The sequence below is a fragment of the Cricetulus griseus genome, chromosome 8, assembly GCF_003668045.3.
Source record: "Cricetulus griseus strain 17A/GY chromosome 8, alternate assembly CriGri-PICRH-1.0, whole genome shotgun sequence".
Taxonomy (NCBI): Eukaryota; Metazoa; Chordata; class Mammalia; order Rodentia; family Cricetidae; genus Cricetulus; species Cricetulus griseus.
In genome coordinates this window covers 16,683,523-16,705,168 of record NC_048601.1, presented here as the reverse complement: position 1 = coordinate 16,705,168, position 21,646 = coordinate 16,683,523, and the positions used below count along the sequence as shown (strand labels likewise).

Here is a 21,646-nt window from a genome sequence, read left to right as displayed (position 1 = left end):
GAATAGTGGAGCAAGAATCCATGAACTCCCTCAGTCATGGAGCCTGAAAAACCAGTATTACTTGATGGACAATGCTGCCAAATTCCTCTGATGTCTTGAGAAGCATCTTAGCCCCCTTGGCCCACAGTTTGCATTGGCCTCTGTGTACCTCCATCCTGGGGAAACACCTCTCTACATGGTTGCTTTCAAGCAGGAACCACTTCTAGTTGCCTTCTTATTCAAGCCCATTCTTTGAAATTAAACTTTCATTTTCACGTTTGATGTTTGAGGTGTTGTCCCCAGGGCAGCTGGTCTTTCTTAACAATATAGCCATAGAAGGTAAATAGGAGAGTCTCTCTAAAAGTTCACATAGAGGGCACACCTTCCCTTACTGTGCATGCAGGCAAAACCAATTCAGTCTGGATTGACATATCCTTCTTGTTATGTGTTTGAATAGACACCGGATGTTATGAATAGGTCACAAAGGGACATAACTTGCTGTCTTTGTTTAAAGCTGCTTGTGCAACCTGATGAAAGTGGAGGTTCCAGTTTGCCAGCATGTCACTTCCAGATTGCCAGCATGCCACTAAGTGCATTGTCCAGAGTTGGCTGTGTGTGTAGAAAGTGAGTTCTCAGGCTGCCAAGTGCATGATTAGAAAAGTGGTGTTTGCATAGCCCATGTCAAGTATCATCCCATGTTGCTAAATTATTCCTCCTGCTAGCCTGCTTCAATTCCTTCTACTGAAAGAGACTTTTCTTTCTAATTTGCTAGGGGGACATGAAGGTTAAAGGTCAGTCTTCTTGGAAGTGCCTTGTGTTTAGTAGGTTGTAGATATGAGCAGGACAGAAAGAGTCTTCTAGTCTTTCCCTGGGACTGTTATATCTTCTAGATCCCCATTGGAAAGCATACGTTAAATTTCTTAGCCTGTGGGTCTGAAGGTATCATCCCTGGCCATGGTCACATGATGGGGAAGTCACGTTGGCAGGAGCTTGAAGTAGCTGGTCATTCTGCATCCATAGAAACAGAGTGCAATAGCTGTTGGTGTTCAGCTCCCTTTCTTTTTCGTTCTCTTCAGGACCCCACCCCATGGAATGGTGTCTGCCACAGTTAAAATAGATCTCCCCAGTGTATATTATCCTAAACCCACCCACTCAGAGGCTATCTCCTAGGTGGTTCTAGACACTGTCACACTGGCAGTACTGTGACATGTACTGATGATTATCCAGAGACATGGAATCCACAATAGGGGTGTGTTTCCATAGTAAGAAAAGCAAAACCAAGTATATCTTCCTTCAGAAAAAATAAAGAGGAGAATGAAGTTTCAGAGATATGGGAGTATTAGACAACGGCGTCAAGGTACCGGGGGCTCTGGTCGTCAGCTTTGTCCATGTCTTACACAAGTTTCAGCAGGCTTCTTCTTGGTTAGGGTCCCTTGAAGAAGTCTCCAAAAGTTGTGAAACCGTCTTCAATTATAAATCAAAAGCCTGGGCTTCCAATGTTAGAGTTTAGTTTTCTGGAGCCCAGCTCTTGGCTAGAGACCACAGGAGTGACTTTAACATGAACACTGGAAGAAAAAAATCAAAGCTTTACATCAGTCGTTGATTTCTGCAAGGTCCGAAAACTTTAGAGGACACCAGAAAAGTCAAATTATTTATTTTCTCTGTCTGCATCCTAATGCTCTACTACTGTAACATATTTTTGTCTTCTGGAACCCAAGAAACTATTGACACTTGGTTCCAGGTGACAATAATTTATAAGCATTTGCTATTGTAGTGTAGTGTTCTATCAATGCACCTGGCAGCAGTGAAACTGAATCTTAGTACTTTTAAATATGGATTTTTGAATCCAGAAGTTTTTAATTCTATTCTTAAATTTGTTCCCTAAAGCAATTTCTAGTGCTAGCAGCAGAACACCTGGCAGGAATGAAGAGCTGTTAGAAGATCTGTCATGGAATAGGATCTGAACACCCAGAGTTGTGGTAGAATATTATTTTAAGGTGTGTGACTTTTGTTTATGCTGCATTTGTTTAACTCTGTGAGGCTGTGATTCCTTGCCTATCTAAAACACCTGATGGTTTAATAAAGAGCTGAATGGCCAGTAGAGAGACAGGAGCAAGGACAGGCAGGGATGACAGGCAGAAGAGCATCAATAGAAAGACAACCAAGGAAGAGGAAGCAGAAGAGAACAAGGAGGACGTCAGGGGCGAGCCACCCAGCCAGCCACAGAGTAAGAAGGAAAGTAAGATATACAGAGTAAGAAAGATTAAAAACCCAGAGGGAAACGGTAGATGGGATAATTTAAGTTAAGCTGGCAAGAAATAAGCCAAGCTAAGGATGGGTACTAGTAACTAAGAACAAGCCGTTGTGTGTGATTTACCGGGGAGGTGGGTTGTGCCTACCACCAAGAGTAAAAGATCATGCATAATACAGAATGCCAACCAAGAAAACCTTCCTGAGGCTGGGAGGAACCAGTTTTATCCCTGCAGAGATACTGCCGCCTTGTGGTCGTATGGAAGAACTTTCTCCTGGTGGTTCATGAAAGGGAGCTGCGGGATTCAGGACTCTTTTGCTGGAAAGGCACTACATAGGTCCATCTCTGCTGGAAATAGAAGACCTGGTCTTCACATGCAGCAGCCGCCATCCAATCCTACCCGCTATGGAAGGCATCGAACAATACTTAACGAGGCGGGGTGTTGGAGGCTGATGCAGGACAGCTGAGTTCTGTGCCAGTCTCAGCTACATAGTGAGACGCCCCCCCCCCCCGCCCCCAACCAAGCAAGCAGGAACCTTTACTGGTCCCCTCAGCATGTGTCCCCTCATTTTACAGGTGGCTCTTTTCCTTCAGAATATTTGGATTTGCTATTAGATCCCAGTTGGTTTCCCAGACATCTACTGTCTCCCCAGTTGCATTTATGAACTCTAGAGATTTCCCCCAAAGCCCACACAGTTTTGGGAAGCCATATTTAATTAGTTACATGGGTTTGACTTGCATCTTTAAATGAAGCCTCCTTTCGGTATGCAAGGAGAAAATACATTTTAAGCACAGCAGCATCTAACTAGGCTTACAGAAAGCAATAGAAAACAAAATAAGACAGCCTGTGATCCTAGAATTCTGAAAGTGCAGGCAGGAGGATTACAAGTTCAAGTTGATCTTCACCTATATAGTGACTTCAAGACCAGCCTGAAATACATGAGACCAGGCCTGTCTCAAAAGAGAGAGAGAGAGAGAGAGAGAGAGAGAGAGAGAGAGAGAGAGAGAGAGAGAGAGAAAGAAAACTGTAGAACTCCATTATTTAAAGGATGTTCCACTAACCTAAAAGTCTTAATATACTTTGTGTCCTCTGAACACCATAAATTGTAAAAATAGAGAAGTTTCAAATGAATGTAATCCAATGGAAAGAATGTCTATCAAAGCTAAGGCATTTCTGAGGCACGATCAGGCTTAATAAGAGCAAACTCCAAGGGCTTTCAGAATATTAAGTATGGAGATAATGAGTTACAAAGTGAAATATCAAAACTATCCTTTTATTATTTTTCTCTCTTTAAACTCACTTGTGTATGTGTGCTGATGGAGGCCAGAAGAAGGCATCAGAGATAATGTACTTTCTCCCTGACTGTGTGGCAGGCCTGGCTTGATAATTGGGTAATGGGGGAAGACATGAGTTTCTCATGATTCTACAGCAAAGCTCTCTTAACTTTTAGTTATTTTTTCAGCCCTGTTTGTGATGTCATTAATGAGGCTTTGAAGACGGGCCTTTAGTATAAAGATTTAATTAACAGAAATATTTGATTCACTAAGTTAAAAGCCCTTTCTGGCTTATGTTCAACAATCAATTGATCTTGGAGCAAAATCCAAAGTATAATAAAAATCAGATCCCAAGCTTGTTTAAGAACATACTGTCATGAAAAACTATATACCTAATGTCCTTTAACTGGATGTCTTATGGCCATAAAAGGAGTTAGGAATATGTTACAGTGCCTGTCTTTCTAGAGTTTTCTGAAATGGAAATCATACATTTTTTTTTTCAGGAGAAAAAATGTAACTCCACAGACTCAAGTAATAATGGAAAAATATACTGAATGATTCAATGAAAGAAAAAGTTGCACAGAGTGAAGAGAAAGGAATTGAATGATGCTAGAGAAGCTAAAAGACTCACCGCTTTGGGGAACAATGAAGGAAATTCTACATTTATAGAAAGAAAGTAGCCCCTAATTGTTGGGAGCTGCAAAGTACCGCGCCCAAAAGATGGCACCGGTTTCCGCCTTCCGCCAGCCCTACGGCGAGTGCTCTCTGTGGTAAACAACTCCTAATTTGGTAAAGGCCATGTATCCTCTTAATTCTGCTTGGAGACAACCTATCCTGGCATGCCACGTAGGGTTAGGTGATTGGTAGATGTAGACTATATCAGGCCCCGTCTTCCTCTACCCAGGGCCGCCATTCACTGTAAATCAAGGTTCCCAATTAAACTGTGTGAAGAAGATTCCTTGGTGTTTCGTCATTCTTGCTGGTGAAGGGTGGACTCGACACCTAATTGTTATGGAAACTTTTTTTCTAATGTCTATCACCTATGAATTCAGATGATATATATCCCACAGTGGACCTTCTACTTCTCTAGAGAGTGTTCCGTCTCTAGAGAGTGCTCCGTCTCTAGAGAGTGCTCCATCCAATGTGATTAGGATTAGTTATTGTTCACCAAAACTCCTTTCTGGCAGAAATGGGATGCAAGCTGTACACCAATGTATTTTGTTGTAAGAACCCAGTTCATACCACAGTGAGGTCAGGTGTGTCCTTAAAACCTTCACTCTGTGTCTGACTTTTTCTTTGTATGATACTACCATACACACTAGTAAAGCTTGCCGTTTATTTGTTTATTGAGACAGGATTTTGCTATATAGTCCAGAATAAACTCAAACTTGATGTTCCTGTCTTGTTTGAATTCATGGTCTTCCTATTTATTGGAAACCAAGAAATAATTCCTGAAAACCAATTACCATCAAAGAATTACAGCAGTTAAATTATGTCTAAGCGCTGACAGCAAAGACAAAGTGTAAGAACAAAGAAGTGGTTTTCTGAAGAAATTCTCTCTCTCTCTCTTTCTCTTTCTCTTTCTCTCTCTCCTCCCTCTCTCTCTTGTGTGTGTGTATCTGTGTATTCAGTTGATATACAAAAACTAATATATACACATATACACTGTGGATTAAAATATGCTCTCCTCTCTATTTAGGAAAAAAAAACCAAACAGAAGTATTGAATCAAACCTAAGAGGGTTAGAATTTCCCACATGAGTTTACTCATGAGGATTGATTTTCTCAGAAACAGATTTAGTTAACTGGAAATAATGGCCTTTTAATCACTTCCTCCAGGATTTGTTTTGTTTCTTCGTAGTTTTCAACTATAAAGAATGAGAATGTGAATGGGCATGAACGCTGTCTTTGTCTACTTCATTTCTGGTCACCATCTCACAGTGGACACAGGAAATATAAAAATAATCCATATACAGCAGCCCCAGCTCTAGGAATTGTCTGGGCTGATTTCCTGGTGTGTTCCCCACCTCCTGCTGGTCCTTAGCTCCTGCTCTTTTATCCCCATGAGTGGGTGTTTGGCTGCATGAAAAAATATCTTTCCTCACACTGATGGTTTTCCTGAAACAAACAGTAGATAGAGAGTTAAAGAGTTGTCCTAGTTTACTTTCTTGCTATAGTAAAGATACCATGACCTAAAGGTCATGGTTTATTGCCCTTATAGATTTGATTACAAAACCCAAAGCAGGAACTTGGAAATAGGAACTGAAGCAGAGTCACGGAGAGTGCAGCTTATTGGATTGTTCTCCATGGCTTGCTTAGCTTGCTTTTTGGTAGAACTCAGAACCACCTGCCCAGGAGAGACACTTCCCAGTGAGATGGGCCCTTCCACATCAAACATTATACAAGAAAATGCCTCACAGGATTCTCTACACACTAACCTTATGAAGGCATTTTCTCAACTGAGGTTTCCTTCCCAGATGACTCAGGCTTCTGTCAAGGTGACAAAGCAAGCAAACAAACAAAGCTAACCAGCACAATGTTGAACATCTGCATGCAAGAAGGGTATCAGTAGTGAGAACCATACAGAGCATTCTGAGGGGCAGGGTGCAGACTAGAAGGACTGCAAGAACCTGTCATTTGAGGACATACAGGAAATGGTGCTAGAAATAATAGCTACACTTAATTGGTAGTTACTAGGCAGCTTCTTCGTATATCTCATTTGTTTTGCACACACACACACACACACTTTCGTTGACTCACAATGGTTGTACACATCTGTGGGGCACAGTATGATGTCTCTGTGTTTGATGACCCAATGAGCAGTTGTCACATTCATCACCTCATATATTTATCATTTATTTATGCTAAGAACATTCAAAGTTTCTACTAGGTGTTTTAAATTACAGAATTTGTTACCAATCATAGTTATCCAATGTGCTATTGATTATTAGAAGTTACGTTTTTCAGTAATCTGCACCAAGTTCCTATGGCCATCTCTATTCCTCATCCTCTACACTCATCCCAGACTCTGTAACCATTCCTCTACTCTCTACTTATAGGAGATAATGTTTTCGTTTCCACATGTAAATGAGAACGTGTGGCATTTGCCTTTTCTATACCTGATTAATTTATCATAACAAATTTCATTGAACATAATACTCTCTCTCGTTTCATACATGCTATTACAAATGTCAACATTCCATGCTTATGGTTGAATAACATTTTATTCTGTGTATATTTTGTATTTTCTCATTTATTTATTTATTGGTGGGTGTTTTGCTTTGTTGTAAGATAGGACTTTACTATGTTGCTAAGGCTTGCCTTAGATTTTCTAGATTGCCCAGGCTAGACTGGTTTCAAACTCTTAGTGATCCTTCTATCTCAGTCTTTTCTTTTTAAAAAATAATATTTTTGCTAATTCTTTGAGAATTTCGAACACTATTTGAACATATTCACCCCTGCCCCAACTCTTCCCATAGCCAACTTCTTCACTTCCCCCTCCCTTCTCTCAAAATTTCCACTTATCTTTCCCCCATGTGATACTTTCTTTATCAATGAGATGCTTTCTTAATCAAAATTATTTTCTTTATTTTGTTATCGAATTGCTTGAGTTCTTTGTATAATCTTGGTTGTAATTCTCTGTCAGATGAGTATTTTGTAAATATTGCACCCATTCTGCAGTCATTTTCATTCAGTTATTTGTTTCCATTGACAGGTAGTCTTTAAGCTCCGCCTGTGTATTTTGTCTTTCTTGCCTGTGCTTTTGGGGACATATCCAAATATTCTTTGCCCTGAACAATTTCCCCGAACCATTTCTCCTATGCTTTATTTCAGTAATTTCAGTTCCAAGTCTTGTATTTGTATCCTTAGCTCACTGGAATTGATTGGAATAAAGGGAGAGTAAGAAGTTCAGTTTCATCTTCTGCAGATAAAGACCCAGCTTTCCCACCATCGTTTACAGACCACATGGTTTCTCACCAAAACTAAACCGGCTGCGAATTTGTACGTTTGCTTCAAGTTCTACATTTTATGCCATTGCTTAGGTGTGCCAATCCCACACTGTTTTGGTTACAATGGCAAATTTACCAAAATTATCATTATTTCTGTCTCTTTTGTTCTTCCTTGATCTCCTTGGCTGTAAAAATGTTTCTAGAAAAACCCAGTGTATAACAACCAACTGGTAAAGGTAGGAGGTGCCAAGAAGCTAAACAAGGAGACCCAGGCTCACACAAGGCCCAACACATCAGGGCTCATGTATAGGAGCATATCTCGGGTAAGAGCATGATGGAGAATACTTGAACCCCCAGTAGAGAGGGAGGAGATTGTATGTTATGCTAGAAAAAGGTGGGCCTGGCACAAATAGTATCTGCCTGGGCTTACTGTTGAAACAAACAAAAAAAAAAAAAAAAAAAAAAAAACCAAAATCGGCAGTCAGCTAAGAACAGTCTGCATCAATAGCTATAAGGAAGTATTTGGCTGTCTTAATGTCTGACTTATTTTATAGTGTTTATAAAGCAGGCCTGAGTAACCTGGCTGCTCCTTTGGCACAAGAAGCATTCTTAAAACCAAAATATAAATAGCTTATTTTTATTTTTATATTTTTAGACTAAAATATTATACTTGGTCTCATGATATGTTTATATCTATGATTTGACTTCAGTGATGAAAATTAAACACTCAACCATATTTTATGTCATTCTTTCTATCTTTGCCTTAAAATCCTAAGCATAAAATTTACTTGCTCTATTTTTTGTAACAAAATAAAATACAATAAGACAAAAACCATCATAAGGAAAAGATCCCCAAGAGAAGGCACAAGAATCAAAGACCCACTTGTTCACATACTCAGGAGTCACATAAAAAAAAAAAACAACTAAACTGTAGATTTCTCCATTATGATCTTGACCTCCCTTGCTCATATGTTCCCTCCTCCCTCTCTTTGCCTGGATTCCTGGAACTTGGCCTGGTTCTTACTTGTAGATCTCTGCATCTGGTTCTATCAATTACTGGATTAGGGCTCTATGATGATAGTTAGGGTATTCATCAATCTGATTCCAGGGATAGGCCAGTTCAAGCATCCTCTCTACTATTGCTAGGAGTCTCAGTTGGGGTCCTCCTTGTGGATTCTTGGGAGTTACCCTAGCACCAGGTTTCTCCCTAAGACCATAGTGACATTCACTATTAAGATACATTTTTCATTTCTCTTCCACAGCCTCCCTCATTGCCTAGGTATCCCATTCCTTTCTGTTCTCACCCCCACCACCCTCTTCTGTTATCACCTCCTGCCTCCAGTTAGCTGTGTAGAAATCATCTAATTTCTCTTCCCAGGGTGACCCTTGTGTCCCTCGTAGGGTCCTCCTTGTTACCTATCTGCTATGGAGCTGTGGACTTAAATCTGATTATCCTTTGCTTTACATCTAATATCCACTTGTGAGTGAATGCATATCTACAGAGACTACTGGACCAAGCTTGTGGAAACTCATGAACTCTAGACCTGCAACTGTGGAGACTCCAGGGGACCAAACTAGGCCCTCCATATGTGGGAGACAGTTGTAAAGCTTGGACTATCAGAGGGACCCTGGCAGTAGGACCAGGATACAAACCTGGTACATGAGCTAACTTGTTGGAGCCCATTCCCTGTGTTGGGAAGCCATGCTCAGTCTTAATGCATGGCAGAGGGGCTGGGCCGTGCCCCAAGCTATTGTACCAGACTATGTTGACTCCTCATGAGAGCCTTTACCTGTGAGGAGGAATGGACTGGGGGTAGGCTAGGGGGGAGGTTAGGGAGAGTGAAAGGGAGAACTGTGGTTGGAATGTAAAATGAAATAAAAAAATACAAAATGAAAAAAAAAATAAAAACCTAAACTGAGAGCTGTAATAAATACACATAGGATCTGGTGCAGATCCACGTAGTGCAAGTCCTGTGCTTGCTACTTCAGTCTCTGTGAGCTCATGTTAGCTCTGTTCAGTTCATTGAGAGGCCCTTGTTCTCCTGGTGTCAGCGCCCCACCCACCACTCTCCCTTCTCCCAAAGGGAATGGCAACATTAGGAGGTGTGGCCTTTTTGGAGGAAGTGTGTCACTGTGGGGGTGGGCTTTGAGGTCTCTTTTCCCAAACTTCACTCAGTGTGACAGTCAGTCAACTTCTTGTTGCTTCTGAGCCAAGATGCAGGACTCTCAGCATCCTGCAGGCCGCCATGCTCTCCATCCTGATGATAATAGACGGAAACACTGAAACTGTGATTCAGCCACCTCAGTTAAATGTTTTCATTTATAAGAGATGCTATGGTCGTGGTATCTCGTCACAGCAAAACAAAAACAAAAAACAAAACAAAAAACCGACAAAAACCAACCAAACAAACAAACAAAAAACCAGACCCCCAACTAAGACTCCCACACTCCTTCTCCCTCCTTTTGTGCAGTAGTTCCTGAATAAGGAGTATTTTTGCTAGTGCTTCGAAGAGAGCCATCTACTCTGACGCTGACACCAGTATTTTTGTTTGTATTGACATTTGAATCAGACTGTCCTCCATAAGCTCAGGCATTTGAGCCCTGGTTCCCTAGGTGCTGACACAGTTTGAGGGAGTTTGCGAAGTGCAGCCTTGCTGGAGAAAGTATGTCAGTGGGGTATGGGCTTTGCAAGTACAAAGCCTCACTCTACCTCCAGTTCTTTCTGCTTTGTGGTACTTTCAGTTAAGGATATGATCTTTCATCTTTCTGCTCTGGTACCATCCGTTCTACTTGCTGCCATGCCTACCCATATCACTCTGGAACTATAAGCCCAAACAAACCCTTTCTTCTACAAGTTGCCTTGGTCATGTGTTTTAATCACAGCATCAGAAAAGTACTTATACAACCTGTCTGCTCAGGAAATTTGTACTAAGGCCATTCCTCAGCCTGTGATCCTATAAAACATTACAGGGTTTATCAAATGTAAATCTTTCCAGTCCTACCTTCCCAGGTCTACAAATATCTATCAGTCATCTACCTATCTACCATCATACGTCTATCTTTCTATCATCTCTCAGGGGACAGAGAAAGAAAGAAAAGAAAAATTCCTGGGGACAATTCCCATCTCAGAAGCCAGCTATGAGAAGGGCAACAGACAATAGTGAGGTATTCCAACACACAAAGGCAATGTGTCCCCAGGAATGGATGCATCTAGATACCCTTATTTCTTTTCTTTTCTCCTTTCTTTCTTTCTTTTTCTTCCCTCTTCTTCTTCTTTTTCTTTTTCTTTTCTTTTTTTTTTTTTGGTTTTTCGAGACAGGTTTTCTCTGTATTGCTTTGGAGGCCATCCTGTAACTTGCTCTGTAGACCAGGCTGGTCTGGAATTCACAGAGATGCACCTGCCTCTGACTCCCGAGTGCTGGGATTAAAGGCGTGCGCCACCTTTAATACCCTTGCAATACCCCTATTTCTTCAAAGGATACTGGAGATGGTGTGGTGACAGCAAGATCCAGGGAGGATGGGGTGAGTGGTCTGACCTTATGAAAATCCAGAGCCTCTGTGAAGCTGGACAAAGTTTCTTTTTGAATGAATGTGAAAGTCAGAGTGACCATGAGCTAGGTAAGAAAAGATACAAGATGCCGGGAGAAAATCTTCATCTCTTTATGGGAACAAAATATCAAGCAAAGATGATTAGCTTATAAATAGATTCTTTGGGTAGAGATGGAGGAAAAGCAGGAGAAATCATTTTTCCCATGGGAATAAAGAGAAACCCAGATGTGTGGGAGTCAGAGTGGGGTTTTGATGTTTAATGAATAATTACACTTTGTGTGAGAGAGTGACAGGAGCCTGCTTATGAAAAATGGAAGAATAAAGCATCTTTGTCATTATGTGTTCATTTCGCTTGTGATTCAGGCCTGAGGTAGAATTGGTAGACCGTCTGCACTGACGTTATAATGGAAGTAATAACCTGCATTTTACATTGTGTGCTTACATTCAGTTTGTAGTCTTATTAGATATTTACCCTGAACCTTATTCCCTTGTTCTAGAATTCCATTGGATATATATTATGTGATAATGAGGTCATACTTTTTTATTTTAAAGATTTTATTTATTTATTTATTTATTTATTTATTTATTTATTTATTATGAATACAACATTCTGCTTCCATGTATATCTGCACACCAGAAGAGGGCACCAGATCTCATAACGGATGGTTGTGAGCCACCATATGGTTGCTGGGAATTGAACTCAGGACCTCTGGAAGAGCAGTCAGTGCTCTTAACCTCTGAGCCATCTCTCCAGCCCTGAAGTCAGACTTTTAGCATTTTAAGGGAAATAAGCTACTGGGTAGTATTGCAAACTTGTTGCTTCAAGCAACGGTTACAGTGCTCAGAATGCAACCCATTTTTCCAGTAAATTTTAGACCACTGTTAAAATTGGTACCACAAGTTAATTATTATTCCTTTTAGATGACAACTCTGCAATTGGTGCATAATTACTGGAAGAGGAAGATCAAAACCAGATCTTTATAAACATCCTGAAATCAGTATTTTTTTCCCCAGAAAGATTCCCAGTGCCTGGATTTACAGTATTTCTCTCTTGCAGGGATGTGGGTAAATGGTTACAGAAAGTTTTAAAAAGTAATTTTTCTGATAATAGGTCTTCAAATAATATTCTAGTATTTCTCCGAAGAAATCGAAACAGTGATGGAGAGATGTCTTAGCAGTTCTGAACACTTGCTGAGCAAGCCTGAAGACATGTGTTCAGATCCCAGCACCCCAGTAACAAGCCAGGTGTGGTCAAGCACATGCCTTAAGCCCAGCACCTAGAGAGCAGAGGTGGAAAGATGCTGGAGACTGCTGGCTTCCAGCCTAGCAGAACAGAAAGCCCACAAGCTCCAGGTTCAGGGAGAGACCTTGCATTAAAGAGAAAGTGGGGAGTGATAGAGGAATACATCCAGTGCCCTCCACTGATCTGCATACATATGCACAGGTACAAGTATCCACACGTATGTTCATACCCGCATGCACATACACGATAGTCATACATACACACAGCAAATAAAATGAAATGGCATATTAATATTAAAGTAGTAAACATCTTTATTATTCTGATAATACCCAGAGTGCAAAATCAATAGCCTGAATATTATTGGTTTAAATAAATGATCAAAGGACTTAAGACAGTGTCCATCCCTCTTCATCTAGGTTATCAATTATGAGAATTGGTAGTGTCCCTTCATAGGCAGACAAAGCCGAGTTACTCTGTACATGGAGGTGACACTTAGCCTGTTCAATGGGTTCAGACAGACAGTCTCTAAAAAGCGAAGCGTTTGCAGTTCAGCCATACAGCCCCGCTGTCCCAGCTCATTCACTTTGGACTCCCTGAAAGCGCTACATGATTGGGTAGTCTTTACAACAGGGCTCTCCTGGAACTTGCTCCCTTACAGTGGCCCATGTTGGTCTGGTGGTTAAAACATAAGTATTGCCATGTTTATTGAGAGACAAACTGAAATGACATGCCCCTCCCTGGGTACTCGGGATCATTTTTAGACCTGAGTCATGAGAACAGCAGGTCAGAGGCTCAGACGGTCAAGTGGAGAATGCTCTGTGAGGCAAGTTCGTCTATGGGATAGTTGAAATACAGCCACTTTCTAGTCGGTTTTTGACTCAAATACCATAGCTTCCTCCTTTCTCACATGGGTTGGCAACAGGCCCTTCCTCTTGATGAGTCAGATCAAACCAAATCTTCAATCTTCACCAGGGAAGCTGTCTTCTCACAAATCCAAGAAATTTCAGCACTACAGCGAGAAATGTAAACATTCCCTCTTTCAAAATAAGCGCACCCTCTGGATCCGTTGAACCTGGCCTGCTCCTGATAGCTAAATCTGGAAAGGAATCAATTTAAACTAATTAAAACTACTACATATGAAATTTAATTAGAATGGGGTGTTCTCAGTCACCCTGAGAGGGAAAATCCATACTATTATGAGAACCCCACCCCCGACAAAGCATTAACATCTGTAATGCTAGCATGCCTAAGTTCTTTATTTCAGGTTAGTCATGATCCCAGGAGAAATATTTCTTTAAGAAGAATATATTTGACCCTGCATGAAATATTAGTGCAATAGTGGCATGAAGTTGTAAGCAATCACTGTCTGATTGAATTTAAGGCCTACTCCATGAGAAGAATCCAATGCTCACATTTTTATTGGCCTGTTGCTTCCTACAGAGAGAGAGAAAGAAGGAGTAGAGTTGGATGAGTGGGGAGGTGGAGAGGATCTGGGAGGAGATGAGGGTGGGGAGACCATGAACGGAATATATTGTATTGAAATTCAATAGAAAGGGATATTTAAACTATGGTTTGGAAATTATTATTCCTACCAGCAATATGGAATTCCTCCAATGGAATTCTCCCAGTGCAGATTACATTAGAACTGATATATTTTTTTTTACATTTCAAATTTTAGTATGAAAACTAGAAAAAATAAAGTAATAACCGTGTAAAAAGTTCTTACCTTTTGCGATGCAAAAACATAACTGTGCATGCTTTCATACATTCTTTAGAAGACAAGATAGAGCAAGGAAATGGATGACTTACTGATGGGATTGGGTTATCAAGAAATCGTGCCCAGCTTCTTGGTTCAACTTTAATGACAACACTTACTTAAATGTTGTGTTTAAAAATCATGCATGCTCAGCCTAAATGTGTGCTACAAGCACTGCTTTCTCCAAGTGATGCACACTGGGATGCCATGTTATTTTATTTATAGGAGCTAAGCCTATTAAATATTACTGTTTTAATATATCTCAGTCAGATAGTCCTTTCTCAGGATTCAAGGAAGAAGCTTCATAAGCCTGAAGTACAGTCTTGCTAGACTGGGGATAAAGAGCTGGGCTATCTGATAGGGGCACGACCTACAGTTATCGTCTACGGACTCTGAATACAAAACATAGGCCATTTCCTCTGTGTGTTCACAGGAGCCAGTAAATGAATCAAGAATATCTAGCATTCATATAGGAGAGGAGAAACGTACATTCTAACTTGGGAACTGCCCTGCATTTACATGGTGCTGGGTTCCACTCCTGGATGGTCTCTGTCTAGCAACCCTCCTCTCCTGGGTCAACTGTGAGCACTGCCCACCCAATTACTCTGCTGTGAAAAACAGTATCTGGTCTTTTACTTTGTGTTGTTTTGGGTGAGCCTTTTGTTGTTGTTACTAGTGTGAAAATAGACTAACCAAATGAGGCTAGCATTGGTGATAAGAACCTGGGAGACATATGTTTGAATAGGAAAAGTCCTAGAGAGGGACTTTAGGGAGAAAAGAACTGGCATATAATTATCTGTTCTTCAAGGCTTTGGTGAGCCACAGCTGACTCCAAGCAGATTTGAGCAAAAATGAAATGACTATAATTCAATGTACAAAATGCTGACAACAGCCGGGCGTTGGTGGCACATGCCTTTAATCCCAGCACTCGGGAGGCAGAGGCAGGTGGATCTCTGTGAGTTCGAGGCCAGCCTGGTCTCCAGAGCAAGTGCTAGGATAGGCTCCAAAGCTACACAGAGAAACCCTGTCTCGAAAAAACCAAAAAAAAAAAAAAAAAAGTTGACAACATACATGAAAGAGTAAAAAGAATGGGTTAGATAGTTGAGTACTTGGAGGTAGGAGATACATTAGTGATACCAAATTGTACTTAATGTAAAAATTACATTAAAATATAAATACAATTATCTCATTTAATTAAGTTTTGATGTATGACATTTGCCATTTTTGCCTTTGTTTTAAAGTCTTCCAAAAAATTTTGAAGACATGTGTCCCTTTAAGCTTTTATTCTTATAAAAGATTTATTTTATTTTTATTTGTGTATGCCTCTGTATCTATGCATACATGTGTGTAAGTGTCCACAGAGGCTGTAAGAGAGGGCCAAATCTCCTGGATTTGGAGTTACAGGAGGATGTTGGTCATTTGTGGGTGATACTCTTAACCACTGAGTGATCTTTCCTGTCCTTGCCTTAAATAATGTTTTTGAGATGATTCAGTGGGTAAGAGTACTTGCTACCAAGCCTCATGATTTGAATTCAATTCCCTCAATGAAAATACTGGAAGTAGAGAACTTATCCCTGCAGGTTGTCCTCTGATTTCTTCTTGTGTGCCCTGGAACCATACAACCCTGACCTCCCAAAATCAATAAATATGAAAATAAGTTTTAAACATTAAAGTTAAAACAAAACTTATTCTTGAGAAAGTAGGGATTTATCCCATGGTACCATCTTGTAGTTGAAACAAACACTAGTTTTCATCTCCCAACTTGCACCATAAACCCACTGGCTTCCCCTGTAAGCCCAGCCTGACTCCACATGGCCCCCGGGTTTCTGGCTCCCATGGAGTCTGGGACTCTTTCTTAGGAGTTTTTTGAAAAGTACAGAAGGTCAGATTGGGCAAGACTTTGAAACATTTTTATGCTGACATCTACCCTGTCTTAACTTTAAATAGTTGCAAAGCTTCAATCCCCCCAGTTGTAGAGATTTGATGTGTACTTTCAACACTGTCATTGAGACTCTGCAGCAGTACATTTTGTCAGGACACTTGCCACGAAACCTAACTGGTGGTCTGCATCCTGAAGCTAATCCAGAAGCTAATCAGGTAGTTCAGACCTACTTACTGTGAGAAAATGGCAACAATACCCCGAGACGAGTAATCCGTCATCGTTTAACTGTGTGTCTTTATGACAAACACCGCCCTTGAAGGTCATAAAGGATGGGACACAAAATAGCTGAGTGGATGAATAGGTGATCTAAAGTGTTCCATCTTGACTTGATCCTGTTTGAGCTGGGCAATCTTAGGCAGGTCACCGAATCTCCCTGGTAACATTTTTATTGTGTAGTGGAGACATGAAAGTGCATCTTTCAAGGGTTTATGTTTGCAAAGTGCTTTGAGCATACGATCATCCACACATGCTTAATAAAGAAAGCAGCTACACAGTGCATTGCTGTCAGTTTGACAAACAGATGGAATTACTTACCGGCCCTCATTGTATTCCCTGCTGAAACTCTCTCTCTCTTTAAACAGTGTACTTCTTTTTGTCATATCTAGGCTTATAATTCTTTCATTTTACATCAGTTTTCTCAGAGTTCTGTGGAAATCTTGATCTTCCAGCCCCAAACAATTTGATACTTACAAGGTTGGAGAGGGAGTTGAACCATCTTCCCACACCCAGTGCCTGCCAGTTGAGTTCCAGGACAATCCCAGCCAAAAGAAAGAGAGTGGGAGTGATGGTTGTGACTGAAGGAAATTCTGGGGGAGGGAGAAAGCAGAACACGTGAGAGGTCATCTGCTGGTTTGAGGAGACAATTTCCTATCACGAAAAAGAAGCATCACGTATTTATTTTCCACCGTGTGGGTAATTTCTATAGCTGGGGGAAGAGACTCAATCATACCCTTTCTCTGAAGCTGTCAATCTTCACCAGAGTGGCATTCTTGTCTGTGCAGTCCTTTCTGCTGTCACTCCAGGTTTTCTCTTCGTGGATTGTGAAATAATAGCAGCTGTTTCCATGCCATTGCCAGCTTTTGGGACAGGGGTTGCACTTATGGTCTGAAAAGGAAATTATACTCAAAAGTACACATTCTGTGGCGTGACTGCAGAAGCCTTTGAAACCAAGGCTTACACACAGGCAACAGATCTGAGTGCAAGCGGCCCTGAGACATACTATGGCAGGACCCTCTGGAAGCAGAGTAACCCTGGCTGGGGGTTGGACAATGGAGATTCTCTTTGCAGGCCCAGCCTTCTAATATTCTTATGATAACCAGAGCATCTAAAAGTGACTGATAAAGTGAGAAGTATCCGGGCTGATAGCATTTGGAAATGATTCCAAAATTATGGACTTTCTGAAGTATTAAAGAAACATCCGTATTTACTTGTCCTTCATACGTTTAGAATGGTATGGTCAAGGGATTGCTAAAGAACACAACTTCTAGGTACTGCATTGCACGTGGGGACTTTTATCAGGGTGACAGGCTTGATGTGGCCTTTCTGAAGATGTAAGTCAAATTACCAGAAGTGTGAATGAGGAATTCCTTGCAGAGCTTGGTAGCCATCTGCTCCTGTCTCTCCAGGAGGGCAGAGATCTGGGACTGGAGGTATTCCTCTGAGGGACCATTCCTGGAGATGTTCAGTGGCTCAGACAGATTGTCCTGCTGTGGGTGGATGATTTTCTGAAGTTGATTCAACTTCTCTGAATCTGAGGTAATATCATTTGACATCTGCAAAACTTCAAGACATAGTGAGACAGTGCATGCTCCTGCCCCTGTCACAAGGCTGCCAGGCTGACTCAAGAGTGATCCCCAGGCCACTGGGGTTCTTTTTCTCTCCTTTCCTTTTCTTTCTCCCTCCTCTTTTTCCTCCTCTCCTTTTCTTTCTCTCCCTTCTTTCTTTTCTCTTTCCCCTCCCCTTTCTTTCCTTTCTCTCCTTTCCTTTTTTCTTTTCCTCCCTCTTACTTCTTCTCTCTCTTTTCCCCTCCCTCTTCCTTCCAGGTCCACTCGCTCACCCCCCCATCTCTCTCTTCCTTTTTTCATACTTGACAGGGGTTTTTCTAATAATCCCAGATTGGTCTTGGACCATTCTAACCATTTCCAGTTTTGGATCCATGTATCTATTTAAAAACATCTTATTTTTATTAAGCTCTTCCAGTGATTCGTTAGCATACTGCATGTAACAACCACAGCAGCAAAAGCATTGCACTTTACAAAAAAATCACAATGCATTTTCATGATGCAGCAACACTGTTGTCTTTTAATTTGCTTAGGAGTATGCATCTTTTAAAAGGTAAGCTACATATTCTCCTAACAGCATCTACTGAGTATCTGTTACCTCAACAGGAGTATCAGATTTTATTTCCAAAGAAGAAGGTAAATACTTAGTCTGTGTTCATATGTCCAAATCATAACTACCAATGAAATCTTACATATAAGAAAATGAGTGAATAGCGCATGGGAGACATTACTGTCTATGATGATTAGTCTTTATTGTCAATGTGACAGGCTTACAGAATCATCTCCTCACTTGAGTTCACCAGCACCATTTCCTGGGCTGAGGACCTAGATTGAGTAAAAGGAGGAAGCAAGCTAAACACAGCATTCATCTCCCTCTGCTCTCTGACTGTCAAAGTAGTGTGATCAACTACTGTACATGCTAGTGTGCATGACTTCCCACCATGAGGAACTATGTTTAAGATTTGTTTATTTTCTGTCTCATAAACAAGAAAGAGTAAATCATACAGCATCTTCCAATAAACATTTTTGACTATGAATCACCTGGGAACAGGTGCTGGCCAAAACAGTATCCTTTATTCCACATAACAGTTTATATATCACGCATATACTCTCAGGATGTCTTTCCATTTACTATATACACAGTGCCCTACCCAGTCCACATGAATCAAGGGAATCTTCTCTTAGGGTCTGCTAGGGAGTGGCTTCCACTGTAAGACACATGGGTGGTTCGTTTCTTTCTACCCGGTGTGATGTAATTCATACTCCTTCTCTTCCTTCTCTATGTGTTTTTCCTCATTCAGGAAAGGAAGGTTTTTGCTGCCACTTTAGTGTTTTCTCTCCCCCAGGAAGGCCATGGGTGAGTAGATTTAGCGAGCCTTCTGCTAAATTTCAAGGTAAATGAAGCTCATGTCCTTCTGCAAATACATCTCTAGCTTGCTTTCCTGTTTTTAACTGGGAATAACAAATGGATATGTCTGTTCAGAAAAGAGCTTCTCAATTTGAATTGATAACTAAGAAAAGAAGAGTCTTCCTCACAGTGTGATCTAGTTCAGCAAAAGACAAAACTTACTGGGGTGGGGGGTAGAATTCCCCCCACCCCAGCAGAGAAGTAGCCCCTTGTTAGTGCCTTTTGAAGGTGTGGTGGAGATGGAGTGGATCCGGGGTAGCCGCAGTGATTTGAAGATTCTGCATGCTAATATCAGATCCTCCCTGAATTTGAATACTGTACAAGGTTTTTTTGTAACTACTTTTCTTTTGTTTAATACAAGTTCACTTACATATAATCCCCAAGGTCACCAGTCCTGCCACCAGCAACAGGCAGAGGGTCATCAGGCTCAAGGCAGCACCTCGCCAAATGGAGGATTGAGCTACGTGTTCTGGAAGCCAAAAGAAGAGGAGCAAACAGAAGCACAGCATGCAGTTACACTTGGGGTTGTTTCTCCCACCCACGAAGTATCTCCATATTACAAATTTCCCTTGCTTTTTAACACTGTTTAGAAAATTGCTAATATGAAGCATGGGATGGCCCCTCCCCCAGCTCTCCATTTCCCCCACCTTCTTTTTAAGAATGAGTTTCTCTTAATTTGTTTTTTTTTATTTTTAAAATTAGCCCCCATCTTTCTTCCTCAAGTCCACTGATTTTGCGAATGACGTGTGGAGATGAGTATTCATGAATGATCTGACGATAACATAGACACTGAATTTAAGGCACTAATCTCCAAAAGGAGATGGTTCTACTTTTCTTATAAATGTGGATTATACTTTTAAATAATGTATCTTGTTATAAATAGTAAATTAATCCTGGATGAAAATGTATAGTCTAACCTGCAAATAGCTCAGAGAACCAGCAGGCAACTCTTGGACCATGTTTGTCATGAAAATATCTGTCACCTTCCTCTTCCTTGATTCACACAATCTTTCTGCTAGGTGAGTACAGTAGCACATGCAGGATAGTCACATGACCCCTTTCCTCAAAAATTAGAGTGAGAATTACAAGACAGAACAAAACAGAGATGCATAATCATCTCACCTTTAGTAAAGACCACAAATCCTATGCTGGTTACTATATATCCTCTCTCTGACACACACACACACACACACACACACACACACACACACACACAGAGAGAGAGAGAGAGAGAGAGAGAGAGAGAGAGAGAGAGAGAGAGAGAGAGAATCCAAAGAAAGCAATTCATAGCAATTCATATGGCTCTAGGATTTTGCAAGGGAAGAAGATAGTTTTGTCCAACTCCAGAGACTTGACATTTCTGTCAGCTGAGCCTAAGGGAATGAGCCGACCCTGGAAGACTCTCCACACTTCTAGAACTACCTAGCTTCTTTGAGACTCAGCGTTTCCATCTACATAACTGCAAAAGTCGTAATATTATTTGCTTTACAACTACACTTCAATAAAGCTACGTATATAGAATTTATTATTGAAAAATGCTCCAAGTTATACCTGGGGTTCCAATGACCTTAAATTAAAAACACCATTAGAGGAAAAGCTAGCTCTCTTGAGATTTATCTGTACTCGACTCCTTCCGTAAATTATACCCACACACTAGCAAAGCTTCCTTTATGTATTTAAGAATCCTCTTTGGCTTCTAGAAGAACATCTCTCTGGCATTTCTGACAAGGTATAGGAGTCAAGGATGGTTATAAATAGGGATTTCTCACTCCCAGACCCAGTCTCTGACATATCCATTAATTTTTTTCCTACAGTGAAGAGCTTCATAACGTTGATTCCATATACAGTTCACACTGGTCTTGAAAGCCCCATATATTCTCATAAGGACACTCACTCTGCTGACCCCTTCCAGGACTGTTTGTCTCTCTCTTTTTGGATTATATTGCACCCTCTCCCTCCTCTTCAGTGTCAAAGCCCACATCTCGAGGCACTTAACACCTGTCATACCCAAGGCTATAAAGTGCTTTACTTTATCTGAGCTCTTACCTCCTTTTCTTAGGTTATTTCCATCCCAATTACTTCTCACTCTCGCAGAATCCTGAAGCATAAGCGTTGCATAGGTCACTTCATCAGACATCATAGGAGAAAGTGATTCTATAAATTACTGTTGCACTATCTTCAGGCCCAGTACAGGCAGTTCCCTTTCAAGGATAGGCACTTGTACACAGACAAATAACTGACACAAGACACTCCTTGTTGCTCCTTTGTGAGGACAGAATAAAAGTTAGTTTCTCTGCAGTGAAAGTGAGACGAATCAGAAACCCTCCTTAAGAGTTAGAATGTTGCCAGTTTCCAACTGTAGTGCATTGTTCCTTGCTGTGAAGCCAAGAGGATATGTTTGTAGGCAAGCAGGAGCGGGGGCTTCATGTAGGAATTCCCATGATCCTTTGGGAACTCTGAATGTTTGAAGAATGAATAAGCAATCCAGTTTTCTTCTCTGCAAGTATGTAAGG

At 40.9% G+C, this 21,646-nt stretch overlaps 1 protein-coding gene across 1 annotated transcript; it reads right to left on the bottom strand.

Annotated features, from left to right (window-relative positions):
- Nucleotides 1-12,588: 12,588 nt before the first annotated feature.
- Clec12b (C-type lectin domain family 12 member B) lies at nucleotides 12,589-21,646 on the bottom strand. The gene is made up of 6 exons (XM_027429993.2): nucleotides 21,180-21,646; nucleotides 19,504-19,602; nucleotides 17,509-17,724; nucleotides 16,894-17,048; nucleotides 16,635-16,750; nucleotides 12,589-13,342 (listed from the first exon to the last, which is right to left on the bottom strand). The coding sequence occupies exons 1-6, from the start codon at nucleotides 21,271-21,273 to the stop codon at nucleotides 13,192-13,194; spliced, it is 831 nt and encodes a 276-aa protein (XP_027285794.1). The 5' UTR covers nucleotides 21,274-21,646; the 3' UTR covers nucleotides 12,589-13,191.